This window comes from Bombus pyrosoma, linkage group LG17, assembly GCF_014825855.1.
Source record: "Bombus pyrosoma isolate SC7728 linkage group LG17, ASM1482585v1, whole genome shotgun sequence".
Taxonomy (NCBI): domain Eukaryota; kingdom Metazoa; phylum Arthropoda; class Insecta; order Hymenoptera; family Apidae; genus Bombus; species Bombus pyrosoma.
In genome coordinates, this window is record NC_057786.1 from 808,923 (window position 1) to 826,903 (window position 17,981).

The window sequence follows — 17,981 nt, forward strand, 5'->3', positions numbered from 1 at the left end:
GGATGAAAAGAATGTGAGAAATTGTGTTTAATATTGATTAATGTCTGTCGTTACATCAACCCGATCCAAGAGAGAGGAACATTTACGTATCTGTGTCGTAGTACGACGTCTCGCCCACTTGGCTCTTAATTGTTCTAATTAAAAGAGAAATTAGCTAAACCGGTCGAGTAACCATCTCCGTGACGTTTAAATAAAGTAATTATATATTTTTGTATGTACAAATAACAAGAAATGTCGTCAGAAATAGGCTAAAACACGAATTGCATACGTAGTAACAACAATATTATCAAAAATATAATTATGAACAGATCGATAGTAGCGTAAAATAGATGTCACTGTATTTCGCTTTATTTACCATCGACAAATTGCAAAAGCACAACTTCGTACGTTATGATTGCTCCGGCCACCTGTATACCAATATATTTTCTATTAATAAATTATACCACAGATTTTGGAGATTATATTTGGATGTACGTAGACACTGATTTACCGCAAGCATGAAATTTCTCGTGATCGAAAAGAAACGTAATCCGGTCAACGCTACCTCGTCTGTCGCCAGTTGATACTGCAATCTCTGCGCCTTTGAACAGATGATGTACATTTTTAATTCATTTCGAGTAACGCAAATGTTCAGAATGAAAGTGAAAGTGGTCGAAAAAGGTGGAAAAGAATATTTTGAACTTTCCAAGAAATGAAATACGCACCTAGAAAAGATAATTACCTCAATGCCATAACTGGATGTGGAACAATTGTACAGATAAGGTAAGGCCTCTTTACTTTGATCGTGTATCCTAGCAGTAAGCAAGGTGACGGCACAGGTGCGAATAATTAGGAAGCCGAAAGAGCCGAAGAAGTAAACTGCGCTCAATGGGCTGGTCTTCTCTGCTATGCTTTTAACAAAAATGGAACAATAACGTTGATCAACAAGTTAATTGAGAACGTTACGCGATCGACTCCTCATTTCCATGCTTTTCGTTGATCTATATAGAAGAGAAAAGAGACTGTGTAATTAATCGCGCCGTAAATTCGTTTAAATTTTATAATATATCGATGGCCAGGTATTGTAGACTTTGTGCGTGTTTCTTTGGAAGAGGAAACGATCGCTGAGAAGGCACACAGATTGTGACAAGTACGTAATTACGAGCAAAATAACGATATTACTTTAATCGTAATAAATACACGTTATGTAATTTGAAACCGTCTGTAAAAATATGATGTAATTAGTTTTGCAAATAATTGGTTAACAGTATAAAGCTACGAATAATTTTGAAACGTAAATTGAACTCATAAGTTGTATCGAACGCTTGGACATTTTTTAAGTCCATTTTAACGGGAAGATCGCATCATTGCTCGGCTACAGGGCTTCTTATGTTTACGCATCTATCGTAGAAACGATAAATAATTGGAAATTCCCGCGAGAAACTGAGAAACGCCGTGCTCCGGCGCGATTCTTTCTATTACGAAAGACAAAAGTTATAAACATTTCTTATTTTGCCAACCCAGCTGACGTATCATTGATCCTTCGCTCTGACTTCGCTCTTGCTCATCATGCTCGTCATGTTTATTTTACCGATCTGGCAATCAGCTAAACTGGCAGATTACCGGCAATCAAAACTTGCAACTTCGTTAATATTTTACACAGCCGAGCCCGACTTTGATGTCAATGGAACGTGGCTATACGTACTGCCAATTACGTTTAAACGAACACGTATCGGCCTACTACTCTTTTATCATCGCACGTTACATTTATTTCTCTCTAATACGAAATGCCTCGCCCAATTGGGGCGAGTCGCAACTCCGTCATTAGGCGAAATGAAAATGCTTTCGAATAATTATGCGAATTCATCATATCAAAGATACGATAGGCAGGGCATTTCCAAAGGCGGGGCACCGGAATAATTACGTTTGAAAAATTTGCAAGGTTAATTCCATGTCCACAGTTACTGTAGCGTCCGGCTATAGTGGCAAATTTTGAAGAAGCAATATTTGTCTTCTTGATGGAATCGGCTGATATCGAACGAGATTGAAATTGTTTATTTAGATCGTTTATTCGCGATTATTACAAATCGTAATTTCTGCGGAGGACAGGTTTCTCAGTTGTAATTTCTCTTTGGAAAAGAGTGTGGCATCTTCGTGCCTTCTGGAGTCGAGTATACGTACGATAGTCCGTTCAATAGCTGAAGACAGATGAAGTAGAGGTTGTTTGCGAAGGATAGAAGGATTATGGGAGAGATGTGCTCATCCACCTTCTTAACAACGCAACTCAAAATCGCATAGTGTTCGCGAAGCTCGCGCCAGTAGAATATCGGCCGATATTTTGTCACCGTCACTGCCAGTTTCTTGTTCAAAGATTTGTACCTTTCGGCCAAAGCAGTAGCAACCTAAACAATTACAGAAACAGAGGATTAATCTTATCGAAACATCGTATAATACGTTGCTAATTCAGCTTTCTCATATAATAATAAAGTAACTTGAACCTTCGTGCGAATTATCTTGAAAGAATTACGAATGAATTATCAGGGAAAATTGGAATCGTAGAAAAGTTAACTTTTTCGTGCCATAATAAAATAGTTATCGTTCGTTAATTATCAATATTTAAACGCAATTTTATTTTCCGATATGGCTGACGCGATATCTCGAGATCTATTTGTACCATACACTTCAAATTTGACGAGAATCTTCAGCAGACTCGCAGCTATCGCACGGCGTGTTTTCTGATCTTTTGCTATGCCAAAAGCGAAAGGAAAGCCTGAAAAATCAAAACTTCAGAGTGTAGCCATTTCTTTAAAATGGTAAGATATCTTATCCATTTCGGTTCGCGCCATAGCCACGTTCAAACTGACGATAATGTAGCGTGATCCTTCTTGGTTTCAGCCAATAAGACGCTTTTCTTCTTAAAAAGATCTTGTTCGAGCAAGTACAGCTCGCACAATCTTAAGTGTTTTGGCTTGAAAAAGATATAATCTACGCTCCAAGTAACGGTAACTGCGTGTACGAAGAATCATCAGTACAAATCAATCTTCTGATCGCTTTAAAGAAAATTCCAAAGAAGGTCCGAAACAATGACGCTCTACTAAAAATGACGAGACCAGACGAACGACAAATATGCGAACCGTGTGATGCAGTTATTCGAACGAAAAGTATAACTAAAAGTTGTTCGTATTAAAAGTAACCATTTTTACTTACCAGCATGATAAAAAGATCGGTAAAGTTCCAAGTGAACGTGGCCAGTTTGCTAACGACGAAAGTGTACAATCCGAAGGCAAAGTTGTAATTCACTGGAAACGAACGTGATGCTGATTAAACGATGTCATTGCCTTTGTAACGTTTGACATTTGGTTTTAGCGTTTAAAGTAGTACAATCTCACATGTGCCGAAGATGAAGGAATGCGAGCGTAGAGTATACGTCTCCAGGAAGCTGTGAAACGTGGAATTCGATGCGTTCCAGTCGTACCCATCGACGTTGTTGAACATGCTTAGGATGTGCTCGACCAGAGCCAACATCAGTATCACGGAACTTAGGAAGAAAAATTTCCATCGCAGCCGCGTCGGTTCTATGCAATTGCTGTAAATTGTAAAAAGATAAATAGACGGAAGCTGCGTTGCGGTGAAAGAATAAATCGAGCTAGTTTGTTCGTGTCTGAGAGAGACAAGTTCGACGATTCGTCAAGTAACCCGAACGTGTTCGAACTTTGTGTTGTCGAGAACGAGACCTTGGGCAGGAAAATTCTATTCCACATTTGCGACTTATCCTCGCCTATAGAAGAACTTCCTACCGATTGGTCTCGCTCGTATCAGCGATATTCTAAACAAATGTTCAGTCTGGAATTTGGCGAGAATCTTTCCCAGTCGCTCTGTCACTACCGCGTTACGCAAGAAACTTAAATAGCTCTGGTAAAGCTGCAGAACGAGTCAGTGTCTTTTCTAACAGTTTCTTTGATCCAGTGCGACTTTGAGCTCAGTATCGATCAACGATTAGAGAAAGAACATGCAACAACAAATTGTAAAATACACGGAAGAATATTCTATCGTAAAAAAAAAGCTTGCATTGGATTATCAGTGAATCTATTGGCATCCCATTTGCACGGTAGAACAAGCCAATTGTAATTTGCCAGTGCAGCACCGATTAACAGGTATCCAAGCTCGCGTGCACGGCAGATAAGGAACAAACAAGACGATTAGCAAACTCGTGAATCGTGCCAAGCTGTGAACCTGGCAAGAATGTCGAGATATCGACCTGTCTATGCATCGTTCCATGGCCCTCCATTCTGACTGAAGAGGTACCCAGCGTGACGACAGCCAGAAAAATAAGATGCTGCCCAGCAGGCTGTTCCCGTAGAACACTGCGCCAACTGTTGCCGAAGCTATGCCACCTGCAACGCGATACAACATGATCGGTTTATCTCGCCTCGAACGATAATAATTCCTCGATAACTAACAATCCTCGAAGCCGGCTAAACGAGATCGAGCCGAGTATCTGCCCTGTTTGCGACGGTACGCGAAAGCATCGCGGGATAGAATTAAGCAATTTCAACGGGCACGTTGAAAAGTCGATGGAAACGATGTTTTCTCGGGTTCGTTCTTGCTTTTAAGAGATTTCCGCCGGAACTAGTATGCTAAACGGTATACTCCAGTTACGATCCGACGCTGAGTTGGATCGGTGCACCGAAACGCTACTGGACCGACACGCAAGCTCAGCTTCGAGAAACAAATCATGTAACTATTAGAAAATAGGAAACGCGTCCAGCAAACGCGTGGAAAGTTGCACGCAATAATCCTGTAAATTATTTTTCCAAAAACTGTTCAATCGGTTACGCGTTTTAATAAGCAGAGGACGGAAATGTAACGGAGTAATAAGACAGTGCTTACCACGTGTCTGGATCGTATTAGCGTTAAGAGTTTTCACCATGTGAAGCACCGATACGACCGTCATGAAGAATATCATCGAGGTTATGAAAGCTGAATAAAAAGTGACGAAGGAAAATGTCTTGAAGTGGAGTTTCGAGGGTGACACGGACCGGACTCCGGCCACTGGAAATAAACCAAAGACTCGGGCTACGCTTAAAACAGGCCCGATCGCGCAATGAAAGCTCTCTATCGTCTGTAAAAGAATAAACTTATAGATGATATTTCGTCTGTGTTTCTCGTTTTGCACGAATGATGTATCTCTTACGATGGAACATCCTCAACCCGGAAACTCAGAAAATTATGAAACTTTGGAGATACGTGGAGCATACGTAGATAGGTACGCAATTCTTTTCGCTGTTCGAGTTCTAACTGTAAAACTGTAAAACTGACCGCTGAAAATTCGGCTATTTTGCGATTTTGTGCTACAACTCGCAAGCTGTAAGAGATAAAAAAATATCAGGCAAAAGTCGGGCAAAAGTTACTTCTTTTAATTAGGCTTGTCATCTGGTGAAAGATTTGCCAATTGTCTATACAGGGTGAACCTAAAAACAACGAAGAAAAGTTCATATAAAAGCGTGCTCTATTTATCTTTTTCCAAGCGAGAAAATGAATTTTACATGAAGCTGTTCGCCTCGTCCTAACATTCGTTTCTAATTTTCGTTTCATAATTCTCATTATTTCGAGCATATTCTCTTTCGAGATTAATACGTAAGGTCTCACGTTGAAGTCCGCCGAATAGTTTCGTCCATCTCGAAGTCTTCCAACGGATACATTGTTTTCCTGATTCGTGCTTAATTCACCGACGTCGTTGTCGTTCCTGCGATACGTAAAAGAGGACCAAACCCTCAAGCTGGAAGCTTTGCTTCTGACGGGTACATCGCACAACGTACCTTTCGATTTTAACATCATGCATTGATCCTCCTGCATGTTTTTACGTGTCACTATTACATCGTGTAATAGTGATCCTGTCGAAGTAATAGCGCAGTTATTAAACGATGATGCAGTGATAATAGCAGCAATGTATCGTAGTAACAATGTAATTTAACCAACTAATCGATGATGCGTTCATATTCGATAACCTTATCCCGTATTTTTCTCGCCACCTTTTTATATTCCTTTGTTTTCTCCTGTATTTTAGATAAAAATAAGCGCAAGTTTCGTCATTTTATGCGTCAAGCTTCTACGATCGCTGTTTCAATGGATGTGCTCGTATCGAAGACAACATTCATCGACTCTTGTCATTTTCCGAGCCGACAAAATACGTAACACGCTAATATATTTAATTTTCAATATTTTTTTTTTTTTTTTTTAACAAAGTATCGATCATATTACACGATAGTTGTCCTATTATCTTTAATCGTATCGCAGGAGGGAGGGATCGTGTTCGATTAAACCAAGTTGAATGGAAACGAGATATCCAACGAAACTGTGAATGTGCCACGATACCTGCTACGTGTCCAAGGTTGCTTTTGGGGAAAAGAAATTGTCAAATTATGATCTGTTGAACAACGTAGCTGAACCATCGAAGACGATGCCTGGTTTAAATAAAGAAAAGCAAATAACGCGTGGAATTCTTAAAAATATCGATATTACCCGCTGCTGTTACTAGATTCAAATCATTTTGATACGTCGTCTGGGGACAGCAATCAGCGATATTCCGTTATCAATCTTGACAATAAGAAAAACGGAGAAATATAGCACTAGTCGTTTAACGAGAGCCATTCTTGACGAAGCTTTGATAAATGTTGCTTTTGCAGAAGCAGTTCGTTTTGACTCAACAATAGGTAAATCAAGACGCAAATAGATCGTTTTCGATGCTATCGATAGCATCCAGCGTATTGCAAGCCTTGCTTCTAATTACTGGACACCATATATATTTATCTAAAATGTTGACAAATTTGACGAGGCTCGCTTTTCATAGTTATTACCAAATAATAATTAATATAGTCCTATTTGCTGCTTTATTACCTGAATTTCATGCAGATAAGATAAAGTTCTATCGAACATGTTTAACGCATTTCAAATTTATGTATATCAATGAAAATGTTAGATAAAATGGATGAAAAAGGGGCCACAGTTTATCTGATACGTCTGGTCTTGTTTTTGGTCTTCGTCTCTGTCTGGTTAATTTCTTAGAAATGGAATTAGCGTTCTATCAAGTACATTTAACATTTAATTCAAAATTATATAGGGCAATAGAAAGGTTAGAGAATGATGGAAGGTAAAGGAGAAATTTTTTATGTAACGTGTCTGGTCTTGTTTCGTTTCGAAAGATGCAAACTTCTTGCACGTCTTGACAAACACGAATTGACTCATATCGTAGAGCTTGTCCAATGTTCTGATCGACAAAATTGCACAACGTTTGTTAAAAGGTCTGTGCATTTGATTTTGTCTGCACATTTAAATTTAGACTTATATTCTATCGATTTCTCTCCAACTGGACTATCAGTGTTGTACTTGCTGTTAAAGTATTTTAACACACATGACCGATTGCTATTTCTTGCATCTTTAAATATTTGTTATTTACAGATATATGCACTGTAGATTTATAATTTGAATCTAACGTTCAACTATAGTATAAAGTATAGCGTGGACATTGATATTACGCGTGTTAAATTTTACATGGACGTACATGTAAAACAGCATATATATATATATATAGAACCATTTTAGTTTCGCGAATTTTTCATTGTACGAAATGAAACGAACAAGACGAAGCTACAAATTATTTATTCGCGTATCATCGTTCGTTTTCTAGCGAAATCCAAATGAGAGGTGAAATTTCATTCGCAGACAAGGCATCAAGAAGTTTCCCCTTCAGAGATAAATTAAAATACATCTTTCAGAAAGAAACAGTAACGTTAGTAAATAATATTTTATAGTCTACACCTTTGATATCACACGTGTCATCGATCTATACGCGGCAGTATTAATCGTGCTAATATTTCACGCTTTATCAGCCCTCCGAAAGAACATTTCGCCGTTTCAGAAACACGAGCTAACGTCTCGTATTTCCAATCCACGTCGAGCCGCGGTTAACGTTAACGAGACACGCGACAAATTTCGATAGATCGTAGGAGAAAGTGGCATCGTTCGTAGAACTCGCTGTAGTTCGATTAATTGCCAAGCATCGTGAACATTCTGTGCGGTGACGCACGCCCCGGGACAACCGATCCCAATGATGCATTATATTCCAGGGAAAAAGGTGAACCATGTTTATCTAGGATGCGGAACAACGTGTTGACACTGTAAAGTCTTGTTAATTTGCGGCCTTCCTATTCTGATGTATTTCGTTCTTTTCCTTCAAAGAACACTATCATGGAAGATAATTGGATTGCGAGACAGAAACGTTCCGTTGAAAATTGAAAGAATTTCTAGACGTTTCGGTTATCTATCGCAAACTTATCAGCGACGATTATTAGCGACAAAGTGGAGAATTATTTAATACGTTTTCTCTTTCGTCGAAGAATAAACGATGAATTATTTAACACCTTCTCCCTTTCTTCAGTTTTATCATTTAACTTTTATGGGAAGATAAAACTGCCCCGGTTGACCGACCGACCCCTCTTTTCCTTCGTGTAAGGAGGTTCGCTCGCGTGCAGGGATATTCTGGCCGATATTTAATCGTCGGCAATTAAAAAACGAAGCCGAAAACAATAGGAATTTAGAAGATCTAACTATTGCTACACACGGTCTTCTATCGTACTAACTTTCCCCAACGTGTCGTACCGAGAAATTCCACGAAACTAATACAAATATGTTGTGCAAATATAATGATACGATAAGGAACGTACCCTTGTTAATATAATACACCGTAGGGATAGATAACTGATATTTATTACTACAACGGTATAATCTAGGTTTATGAATTACTGCTGCTTCGTTTATCAAACAAGTTCAATAGCACGCCGATATTAGACTTACATTGATAAAGATACAGATAAAAATAGACACCTAGAAATACGTGGCGCACACAGTGTCTCAAGGACATGTACCATTCAATAACTCGAATCTCTTCGTTATTTCTAGAAATACGAAATTGTTATGCTACGAGGAGCAAAAAGAAAAGAAATCGATGAAATGATACAGCATGTATTGCGATACGTGGGACCGCTTCAAGGAGGAAGAAAAGCTCGTACGAAAATGTGTCCTGTCTAATCTTATATCGTTAAATTACAGCCACTTTTGTGTTCCGATAATCCGCCACTGCTTAGCTCCGTAGAAACTGCTCGAAATGGCTACCCTCTATCTAGAATCGTAGTTTACGTCTCTGAATACCATAGTCTTCTTCTTCGCGACTTGCAAGAGGTAAATTGCCGCCCATGTGTCGTTCGGATTGACGATCACGGTGCGCCCCGTTGCCTAGGCTGACCGCCTTTCGTTCGTGCAAGGAGGTTTGCTCGCGTACAGGGGTACTTTGACTGATTTTTAACATCTCGGATCATTTGATTTTCCTCTTCCTATTTCTACCTTGTTATATATGTGCACGCACAATTTTTGTCGATACGGAAAAAATACAGAGGAGTTGACAAAAGGCGTAGGTAGCACATCTCCGGACGCTTGGCGTTCTAAATTTAGCATTCTCTTCTTACACGCTTAATATCAACACATCTTTCTAATAAACATTTCATCGAGTTACACCTTTGGGGAATATCGAAAGATATTGTTAGCCAGGAAAAGCAAACAACATCGCATGATATGAGACAAAGAAACACTGTATACTTATACACGTGCAGTATACTTATTATAATGTAAGGCTCCTTGTTTTACTCCTTTATTTATGGCCGAGTAACCTCGCGATGGAGGTCATTGAAATCATCTAGATTACCCACTTTGATATATAACAAAAAAAAAAAAAAGTATGGCACGCTGTTGGAAGTAATAGAAACGCCCTTGATTACCTTCAAATTTTGATAGAAAAATATCGCAAACTGATTAGCCAGAAATAATTTACAAATTATTTCACTTTTACTGTAGTAACTTATACCAGTTGGTAAATAATTTTAGAATTTTCTTCGAAATAAGGATTAAGTGAAAACAATTGTTTTCAATGCATGCTTCTCATAACTTTTACACAAAATTTACCAAAGTACGCATAAATTCGTACCGATTATTTTTCATAAATCGTTCACTTCATTTAACACTTTACGCAACGATCGTTTGATTGCTTCTCCAAAATTGAAAACATGTTAATACAGATCGCGAAGCTATTATTCTCGCGCAATGAAATCTTTAGCACAATCCAACTGCACAAAAATCTGACATCGTGTCTTACAAAGTTTCATACAAGTTAAATTTACAAGTTATTTTTTCAACAGATCATTCCACGGTATTCGTAACTACGTTAATTTCCAAATACTCGACGAAATAGTTCGATTGATTAGTAATAAGCTGCAAGAAAATCGCAAATTCGCTAAAATTAAATGCGCTTCCATCAAGCCCGTCATCTCATTCTTCTTTCTTTTCTTTTCTTTTCCTGTTTTTACGATCCAAGTCGAGTCAGCGAAGTTACGAGAAATTGGGGGAAAAGAAACGAGCGTAAAACGCTGTTCGTTCACGGTAAAAAAAAATCCGCATATGTTTAAACAAAAGTAACTCGCTCTATAATTTTACGACGCAAAGTATGTTTCTTAATTTGTAAATTCGGCAATTTTCACTTCGGTTATTTGACGTGTGTACGATATTATTAGAAATGGTGTAATAATGCATATCATTTTACGTTCCACATGATAGAAGAACGTCTGAATAATTTAACAGTCTCAATCACCAATCAAAGTCCAGTTTTAAAGAAATTTACATAATCCAAGTACTTACTAAATCAGCAGCCATCTATGTAATTCTAATATGCCCGACGTCCTGCGTTATGGAAAATGAAGAAAGCGAATGCAACAGGTCGACTTTTAACAAGAACAAAAGAGTATCCTACTGCACGAGTATACCACTGTGTTACTACCTCGTAAAAAATTCCTTGATTCAGGAGAAGTGAACTAGAGACTCGGACCTGCGCCATGCATGCCTGATCAGATAAACGCTTATACTACTAGTTTTTCGCGCGCTTACTTGGCATAAATCAACTATGTGGTAGAATATACACATATTCGCTGATTGTATTTGTATAGCTCTCTCTATATACCAGTTATTATTTCGACATTATCATAAAAGTTTTAAGCTTGCATTTATTTATTGAGTCACTCGGTTGTAAAAGAAAGGAAAAGTTTAGTTAACTGATGCTTTATGCTGTTACAAGCGTTCTATTTTACCGTATATATAAATTTAATCTAATAAGATTAAAAGACCTTTTTACTGGAACTTTCATAAACGAGAGTGAATGAGTAAAAAATAATAAATGTAATTTCAACATGTAATGCAATGTAATGCAACAACGTTATTCGCGAGTTTATCTCATTAAGAAATATCTTTTGCAACGAATAAGTAAACCGACATTGCCTTATAGCCTTCGATCGTTTGCAATCTTCGTTTTAATCAATTTACGTGATTGTTTGATCACCGTTTATGCTTCTGACCAGATTCTGAAATTTTGAGAAGCTTGAAGAGATCAAAATATTCGTAACACTATAACGAATTATCATTCCTTGAAACATGGTATGGGTAAATAAAGATCGCAACATACGCTAATCGTAGAGTATTTTACTAGGCTAATGTCTTCTTTATAACATGAAATGTTTTCAGTATTAGCTCCTTATAGAAAAGAATTTCTTCTTACTTTATTCCGATAGAAGTTCCAATTTTTAACAAGATAGCAACAAAACATAATAGATAATAGTAAATAATAAACGTAATAAAATAAGAAAACATTCTTATACTTTTTTACAAGCCGCTACATTGATCATGTTGTATTTATTTCACATTTTTTCAACAAAAGAACTGAAACACCATTGTACATGTAATCTCTACCAAATTGAACGTTGTACACCGGATAACTTGTTATAATCAGCCAAATGCCTGAACATAATTCTTGATAATCTCCACCTATACACAACACCACGTCCACGAGAAGTTATTATACACCGTGGTGTTAATTGTCTTAAAGCTGTCTGACGTGGAATTATCTTATCAAATTGTTGATTAACTTCTTTCTGAAATAGCAAAGTGGATTTAATAAACAAAGACCAATAGCTGTAGCAACAAATTTCTTCATACGCTTATATCACACTCTGAGGTTATATATGACGTACACGAATTTCCACTGGCAAAATAGTATTTCTTTTCATAGCTACAAGTCGCAGTCGTTCTTCCGCATATTCTTTTGCCATTTTTCTTCGTTTAACATCACGAATCATCCACCGACCAACATATTTGTTACGTATTTGCTGGAACTAAACGAAGAATATACTAGAAATAAAATCTATTGGAAACAATATGGTTTACTAAATTATATTACATCACGAAGTAAATATTATATATGAAAAAATTTGAAAACTTATTTCTACTTACCTCGCATGCTGCAAATTTTGTGCTGCTTGAAAGAAAATTCGAACATGTCAACAAACCATTCCTTAGAGCAGCCATGTTTGTCTACTTCTATCACCGCTCGTATTCTCCATCAATGTCGCACACTACTACTATCTTCGCCTAACAGAAGATATTATATCTGCCTTTGTTGCACAGTATCGCCCTCTTTATCCAACTTGTTGTTTTCTACATTCGATCGATATTTGGTTTAAAAAACACCAAAGGAAAATTGTTTCGGTCGCTAAATATCGCTCCGAACCAGATTCTGCGAAAAAAAATTTCCATTATCCATTCGCGCTTTTGAAAATGTCAGCTTGACCGGGACTATTACGTATCTTCTTTGCACAGGTATATATCATTTGAATAAAAAATGCACTTTACAACTAATTTCGTGAAAATAAATCACCAAGTCACACCTAAGTGCATATTTTGCAACAGATACATCAATCAACTTCAATAGATCTTATGAAAGATAAAAGAGATAATTAAGAATTAAGGCCTTTGGACTATTGAAATTGTTTTCAAAGAATGCTTGATCAATATTATTCTTATATATTGCGTATGGCGATATTTTATAACTAACATTGTCGAAATGCATTAAAATTTTTCCATGATGATGAAAAAGGTAATGGTGGTGTATTGAAATACTATATGTGAAATTGTTTCCGTATCTCCTTTATTTTTATTATTTATAGGTATGTACACAAAACCGTTGTTAAACCAATTTCAATCGGAAAATCATGGCTAAAAGTGCTGCACCATTGTGTAGAGCAATCACATATCCGCACATACTTCTTTTTAATATAGAGGACGTGTAAAAAGATAAGGTAAATCTTTGTAAAGACATGTATCATAGAAAAGTTTTGTGTATATATATTTTCGTGGTTCAATTCCTTACCTATAGCCAGGCAATTGGAAAGTAATAGAGAAACAGATTTCATTACCCAGCCAAATTCGTAATAAAATTATCATTTTCTTTTTGGCCACTAGTTCGATTATTTCGTATGGATGCGCCGCGAGATTCGGTTAAAATTTTAAAAATTTCCAAGTTTCTTCAATGGAATTTTACAAAGCAATTCGGAAATAAATCGTAATCGTAAAACTAACTAGTAATTTCAATACAAATTTGATTGGAAAATGTGACCTTATTTGCTATCACTTTCCAATTACCTGACTAGGTAATAAGTAACTTTCTATAGTTCACTTTCTTTTCTCATGGAACTCACAGGCGAGAAAAACATCTGCTTGAAAACCATTGTTGGCTTACCTTTCCTACGAAATTCTTTGCGATGAGAAAAGTGACGAAGTAACCATTTTGATAAATGGAATATACGAATATCAAAAAAATGTGGCGAGTATGCAATTACATGCACGAAAAATGCTAGTCGTCGCGATTCTTTATCGATTCTATTATCTCTAATTATCGGTCGCGATTTCGTAGAAAATATTGCAGTCTCCAATGGCAACAACGTAACGACGTTGTTCTCATGCGAGGAACGTGAAGAAAGGAAGTAAACTATGTCAGCTACTATACGCCGAAGCCCATCTGGCGATACGCATGTACGGAAACTAGTTATTTCTTTTTCTGGGCCTTCTCGGCAGCCTTGGTGACCTTGCCAGTAGCGTCTTTGAAAGTGACAGCTTTGATAACACCGACGGCTACCGTTTGACGCATGTCACGAACAGCAAAACGCCCCAGAGGCGGGAATTCTTGGAAAGCCTCAACGCACATAGGCTTGCTTGGTACGAGCATAACAATGGCAGCATCTCCAGACTTGATAGCTTTAGGATTTTCTTCGGTGGTCTTTCCGTTACGACGGTCACACTTTTCTTTAATGTCAGCGAATTTACACGCGATATGTGCGGTGTGACAATCCAACACTGGTGTGTATCCATTGCTGATTTGACCAGGGTGGTTCAACACGATAACCTAAAACAGGCATATAAAACGTAATTAATTTTTTTAGAATTAAGATGCAAGTAGGTATTATAAAATAGGTAAGCAGATGTAAGTATTCGTATAAAAAGTATTTAACAAATTGCACTCAGTCGCCTTCGGCCGTCAATAAGCCTTAAAGACTTTCCGGTGGAAACCGCGAATGAAGTTAACAGGTTCTCATCAACGTGCAAATTAATCGATAATAATTTACTCAAGTTTGTTTCTAGTTTTTAACATATTATCAAATATATATACCTGCGCAGTAAAATCAGCAGCTCCTTTAGGTGGATTGTTCTTCGAGTCACCAGCAACATAGCCACGACGCAATTCCTTGACGGACACGTTCTTCACGTTAAAACCGACATTATCACCAGGAACAGCCTCTTGCAAGGCTTCGTGATGCATTTCAACGGACTTAACTTCAGTGGTCAAACCAGCAGGGGCGAATGTAACGACCATACCTGGTTTCAACACACCAGTTTCAACACGACCAACTGGTACTGTTCCGATACCACCAATTTTGTATACATCCTACAATCATATTTTATAATAGTACCATATGCCTTTCAAAGCAGGAATAATTTTTTGAAAAATTAATTTTAGTCAGACGTCTCTAGCCGTCATCAAATTAGAAAATTCTCCGGTGGAAACCGCGAATGAGCGAATAATGTTATCATCATGTGAAACAAATAAAAAAATTCAGCTATGAAATTCGATTGGAAACCTGCCTGAAGAGGAAGACGAAGAGCCTTGTCCGTAGGCCTAGTAGGCGGAAGGATGGCATCAAGAGCTTCAATGAGGCATTTTCCTTCAACTTTGCCTTCCTTGCGTTCGACGGTCCATCCCTTGAACCAAGGCATCTTTCCAGAAACTTCCAACATGTTATCCCCATGCCAGCCAGAAATTGGCACAAATGCCACCGCAGCAGGATTGTATCCAATCTTCTTAATGTAAGATGATACTTCTTTCTTAATTTCCTCGAATCGAGTTTCAGAGTATGGTGGCTCAGTGGAGTCCATCTTATTAACACCAACAATCAGTTGTTTTACACCCAGGGTAAAAGCGAGCAGAGCATGCTCACGGGTTTGTCCATTCTTTGAAATACCAGCTTCAAATTCACCAGTACCAGCAGCAACAATCAATACGGCACAGTCAGCTTGAGAAGTGCCGGTAATCATGTTCTTGATGAAATCTCTATGTCCAGGAGCATCAATAATAGTAACATAGTACTTTGAAGTTTCGAATTTCCACAGAGCAATATCAATAGTGATACCACGTTCACGTTCAGCTTTCAGTTTATCCAATACCCAGGCATATTTGAAGGAACCTTTGCCCATCTGAAATTTCATAAAGCTTTACATTTAAAAAGTGTAACAACTAACCAGCTGTTTTTTGTTTAGAAAGCAATATCTAATTATCACTGTACTAAGGAAACAAATTATCAGTGACAAAAGCTTTGCTAAATTCTTAGGAGTAATTGTAACTAACATAATCTTTGTTTCCTTCTAATAAATATCACTATATGCATTAATCACTTACTTCCTGGGCTTCCTTCTCGAATTTTTCAATGGTACGTTTGTCGATACCACCGCATTTGTAGATCAAATGACCAGTGGTGGTTGATTTTCCAGAATCGACGTGTCCAATAACGACAATGTTAATATGGATCTTCTCTTTACCCATTATGGAGTTTTCGTAGAACTTTACTGGTTAACTCTGAAATAGAATAACATATTAGAAAATCATTGAAACAATTAAATATCAAAATTAATCTTATTGTTTGCAAACGAAAAACCATCCTACATTAAAGATCACATTTGTACAATGCGTGCTAGCAAATTTCAAATTTATTTTACGATTAAAAATTTTCGAATATTGTTCAAAATTTCGTTTAAAAATATCAATTTTTGTTAACAATATACAGTTTGGCGATTTTTTTTTCTATCGAGAAAGCAGCAGGTGTCCGTATTAAAGTCCACGTGGCGGTATCTGAATATTCGAGAACGGAACTGGCAGCCATTTTGTACGTGACGAGAAGAGCTGCAACGTTGCCAGAATTGCTTGACGCTTGGCGTTGCACAATGCTACGTTACTTATTACTTTCAATAATTCCCAATGAGAAAAGCTATACTATATGTTATATATATATATATATTTAAACTTTACTAATTAATTGAAAATTTCCGTTAATAGTAATATATATTTTAATTGCACGTGAACAACTACTTTACGGTATCAATAAGGTAACTTCTAAAAACGTTTAATCGTGTCGAAAACAAAATTAGTATTAATCAATTGTATGCACAAAAGGTTAGAAATATTTACAATTTGGAAAATTATGTATGAAAAAAACGCGCTGCAAAATTGTATATATTATGCAATTACTATATGATAAATTGATACAGATATACCGTTCAATTACCAAGTTTCGCACAATATAATTTCCACTTATTATCACTTTGACACAACTACGAACTTTATAACAGTAAAGAAAATTGACTGATTTAACGATCCACCGCACTGGAAATCAGCAAGCAAACTCCATTGTTGGCGAAGAGTCGTCCCACAATGTCGTCATTGCACACGATTTCCAGTATACGCATCACGTATCTGGATACCGTACTTAGAAAAATGTTGAAGCCACAATTACAGCTGTTTTTCGATCGTACATGCAAAATTACTTTCGTTGGTGTTTTTAGAAATTCCCGAACTAGAAAAGATTTTACATCACGAACGGAATTCCAGCAATGCTCGAACTCGTGACCGTAACTCCAGTTCTGACAAGCGACCGCCATACTGCATCCGGTTGAGTTTTTCTAATCTTTTAATTTAAAAATCACATTCAATTAGTTATCCGTTTATTCGTGTGAATTGTTTCGTGCGATCAAACAATCAATTGCGAAATTTGACGCGTTTCCCTCGAAAGATATGACGAACGATTTCAACGAAAATCAGCATGTGGTCCGTGCATTTGAACAGCCGGCGAATATAACGATCAACCACGCGCCCATTTTTTAATATTGTAATTCACCGAGAAAAATAACATTTTAGAGAAACTGTTATCACAACACATTTCGCCCGTATTTCGTGCGTCGTTTTATTCCGTACCTGACGTCCGATGCTACCTTTCCGGTAAGAAAATCGACGGATTATGTTCTTGTGCGTGAACCTCGTACAACCTCTCACCTCCAGATGCTACGACAGAAAGAGATCGTGCAAGTGAAGTGACATGCGCATACGGCTTTCCTACCGTAGCCTCGAAGCCAGCGCCCTCACCATATTGATCATTTGTAAAACGATATACCATTATTTTCCGTATTATTTATCTTTTTCGTCGTACAGCTAGCAGTTTTGCGAATTATTGGAAATATTGGTTAATATGTTTTTTATAAACTTGCAAAAAATTATTGGTTTTAATAACCAGTGAAATTGGAGTTTTTAAGAGGATGAAGCGCTGGGTTTGAGACTACGGTTACGCAGCAACAACAGGCGTGCCGAGGCACATATATACGTATGTATAGATAGTCCTGGGATGCGTGCATGTGTGTGAGTAGAGAATTGAGAAAAAGATAGGGATATTCAAGTAAGAGAATGTTAGCACGCTACATTCAGGGATGCATCATTAATGTATTCGTAACAGTAGAATTAATATTACAATCCC

The 17,981-nt window shown here is 37.4% G+C and overlaps 3 protein-coding genes across 7 annotated transcripts; all 3 read right to left on the reverse strand.

The window, feature by feature from the left end:
* Positions 1–103: 103 nt before the first annotated feature.
* On the reverse strand, positions 104–11,406 carry LOC122577108 (gustatory receptor for sugar taste 64f-like). Of its 4 annotated transcripts, XM_043748192.1 has the most exons (11): positions 10,723–11,406; positions 5,799–5,873; positions 5,629–5,725; positions 4,870–5,101; positions 4,238–4,373; positions 3,369–3,565; positions 3,187–3,296; positions 2,161–2,381; positions 722–890; positions 491–580; positions 104–407 (listed from the first exon to the last, which is right to left on the reverse strand). In XM_043748192.1, exons 2-11 carry the CDS (start codon positions 5,819–5,821, stop codon positions 348–350), a joined length of 1,335 nt encoding a protein of 444 aa, XP_043604127.1. In that variant the 5' UTR covers positions 5,822–5,873; positions 10,723–11,406; the 3' UTR covers positions 104–347. The 4 variants fall into 4 exon arrangements, with proteins under 4 accessions (XP_043604127.1, XP_043604126.1, XP_043604125.1 ...); XM_043748191.1 differs by having other exon boundaries at positions 128–407; positions 3,187–3,278; positions 5,629–5,873; XM_043748190.1 differs by having other exon boundaries at positions 128–407; positions 5,629–5,873.
* Positions 11,407–11,729: 323 nt separating this feature from the next.
* Positions 11,730–12,524, reverse strand: LOC122577110 (28S ribosomal protein S14, mitochondrial). The gene is made up of 3 exons (XM_043748196.1): positions 12,364–12,524; positions 12,105–12,245; positions 11,730–12,005 (listed from the first exon to the last, which is right to left on the reverse strand). The coding sequence occupies exons 1-3, from the start codon at positions 12,436–12,438 to the stop codon at positions 11,820–11,822; spliced, it is 402 nt and encodes a 133-aa protein (XP_043604131.1). The 5' UTR covers positions 12,439–12,524; the 3' UTR covers positions 11,730–11,819.
* Positions 12,525–13,040: 516 nt separating this feature from the next.
* Positions 13,041–17,574, reverse strand: LOC122577109 (elongation factor 1-alpha). 2 transcript variants are annotated; one of them, XM_043748194.1, is made up of 5 exons: positions 17,429–17,574; positions 15,860–16,036; positions 15,049–15,657; positions 14,576–14,851; positions 13,041–14,311 (listed from the first exon to the last, which is right to left on the reverse strand). In XM_043748194.1, exons 2-5 carry the CDS (start codon positions 16,001–16,003, stop codon positions 13,955–13,957), a joined length of 1,386 nt encoding a protein of 461 aa, XP_043604129.1. In that variant the 5' UTR covers positions 16,004–16,036; positions 17,429–17,574; the 3' UTR covers positions 13,041–13,954. The 2 variants fall into 2 exon arrangements, with proteins under 2 accessions (XP_043604129.1, XP_043604130.1); XM_043748195.1 differs by lacking the exon at positions 17,429–17,574 and adding an exon at positions 16,124–16,265.
* Positions 17,575–17,981: the final 407 nt, after the last annotated feature.

Excerpts from the sequence above, each read along its gene's own strand:
- LOC122577108 (XM_043748190.1), bottom strand. The coding sequence starts at position 5,835 with ATGCAGGAGGATCAATGCATGATGTTAAAATCGAAAGGTACGTTGTGC. Across the intron at positions 5,102-5,628 it reads ACTATTCGGCGGACTTCAAC|ACGATAGAGAGCTTTCATTG; the intron begins GTGAGACCTTAC and ends ATTCTTTTACAG. Across the intron at positions 3,297-3,368 it reads TTCCTTCATCTTCGGCACAT|CATCACGTTCGTTTCCAGTG; the intron begins GTGAGATTGTAC and ends TCGTTTAATCAG.
- LOC122577109 (XM_043748194.1), bottom strand. The coding sequence starts at position 16,003 with ATGGGTAAAGAGAAGATCCATATTAACATTGTCGTTATTGGACACGTC. Across the intron at positions 14,852-15,048 it reads CTCTTCGTCTTCCTCTTCAG|GATGTATACAAAATTGGTGG; the intron begins GCAGGTTTCCAA and ends ATATGATTGTAG. Across the intron at positions 14,312-14,575 it reads CTGCTGATTTTACTGCGCAG|GTTATCGTGTTGAACCACCC; the intron begins GTATATATATTT and ends TGCCTGTTTTAG.
- LOC122577110 (XM_043748196.1), bottom strand. The coding sequence starts at position 12,438 with ATGGCTGCTCTAAGGAATGGTTTGTTGACATGTTCGAATTTTCTTTCA. Across the intron at positions 12,246-12,363 it reads CAAAATTTGCAGCATGCGAG|TTCCAGCAAATACGTAACAA; the intron begins GTAAGTAGAAAT and ends TTCTTCGTTTAG. Across the intron at positions 12,006-12,104 it reads TTTTGCCAGTGGAAATTCGT|AAAGAAGTTAATCAACAATT; the intron begins GTACGTCATATA and ends TTGCTATTTCAG.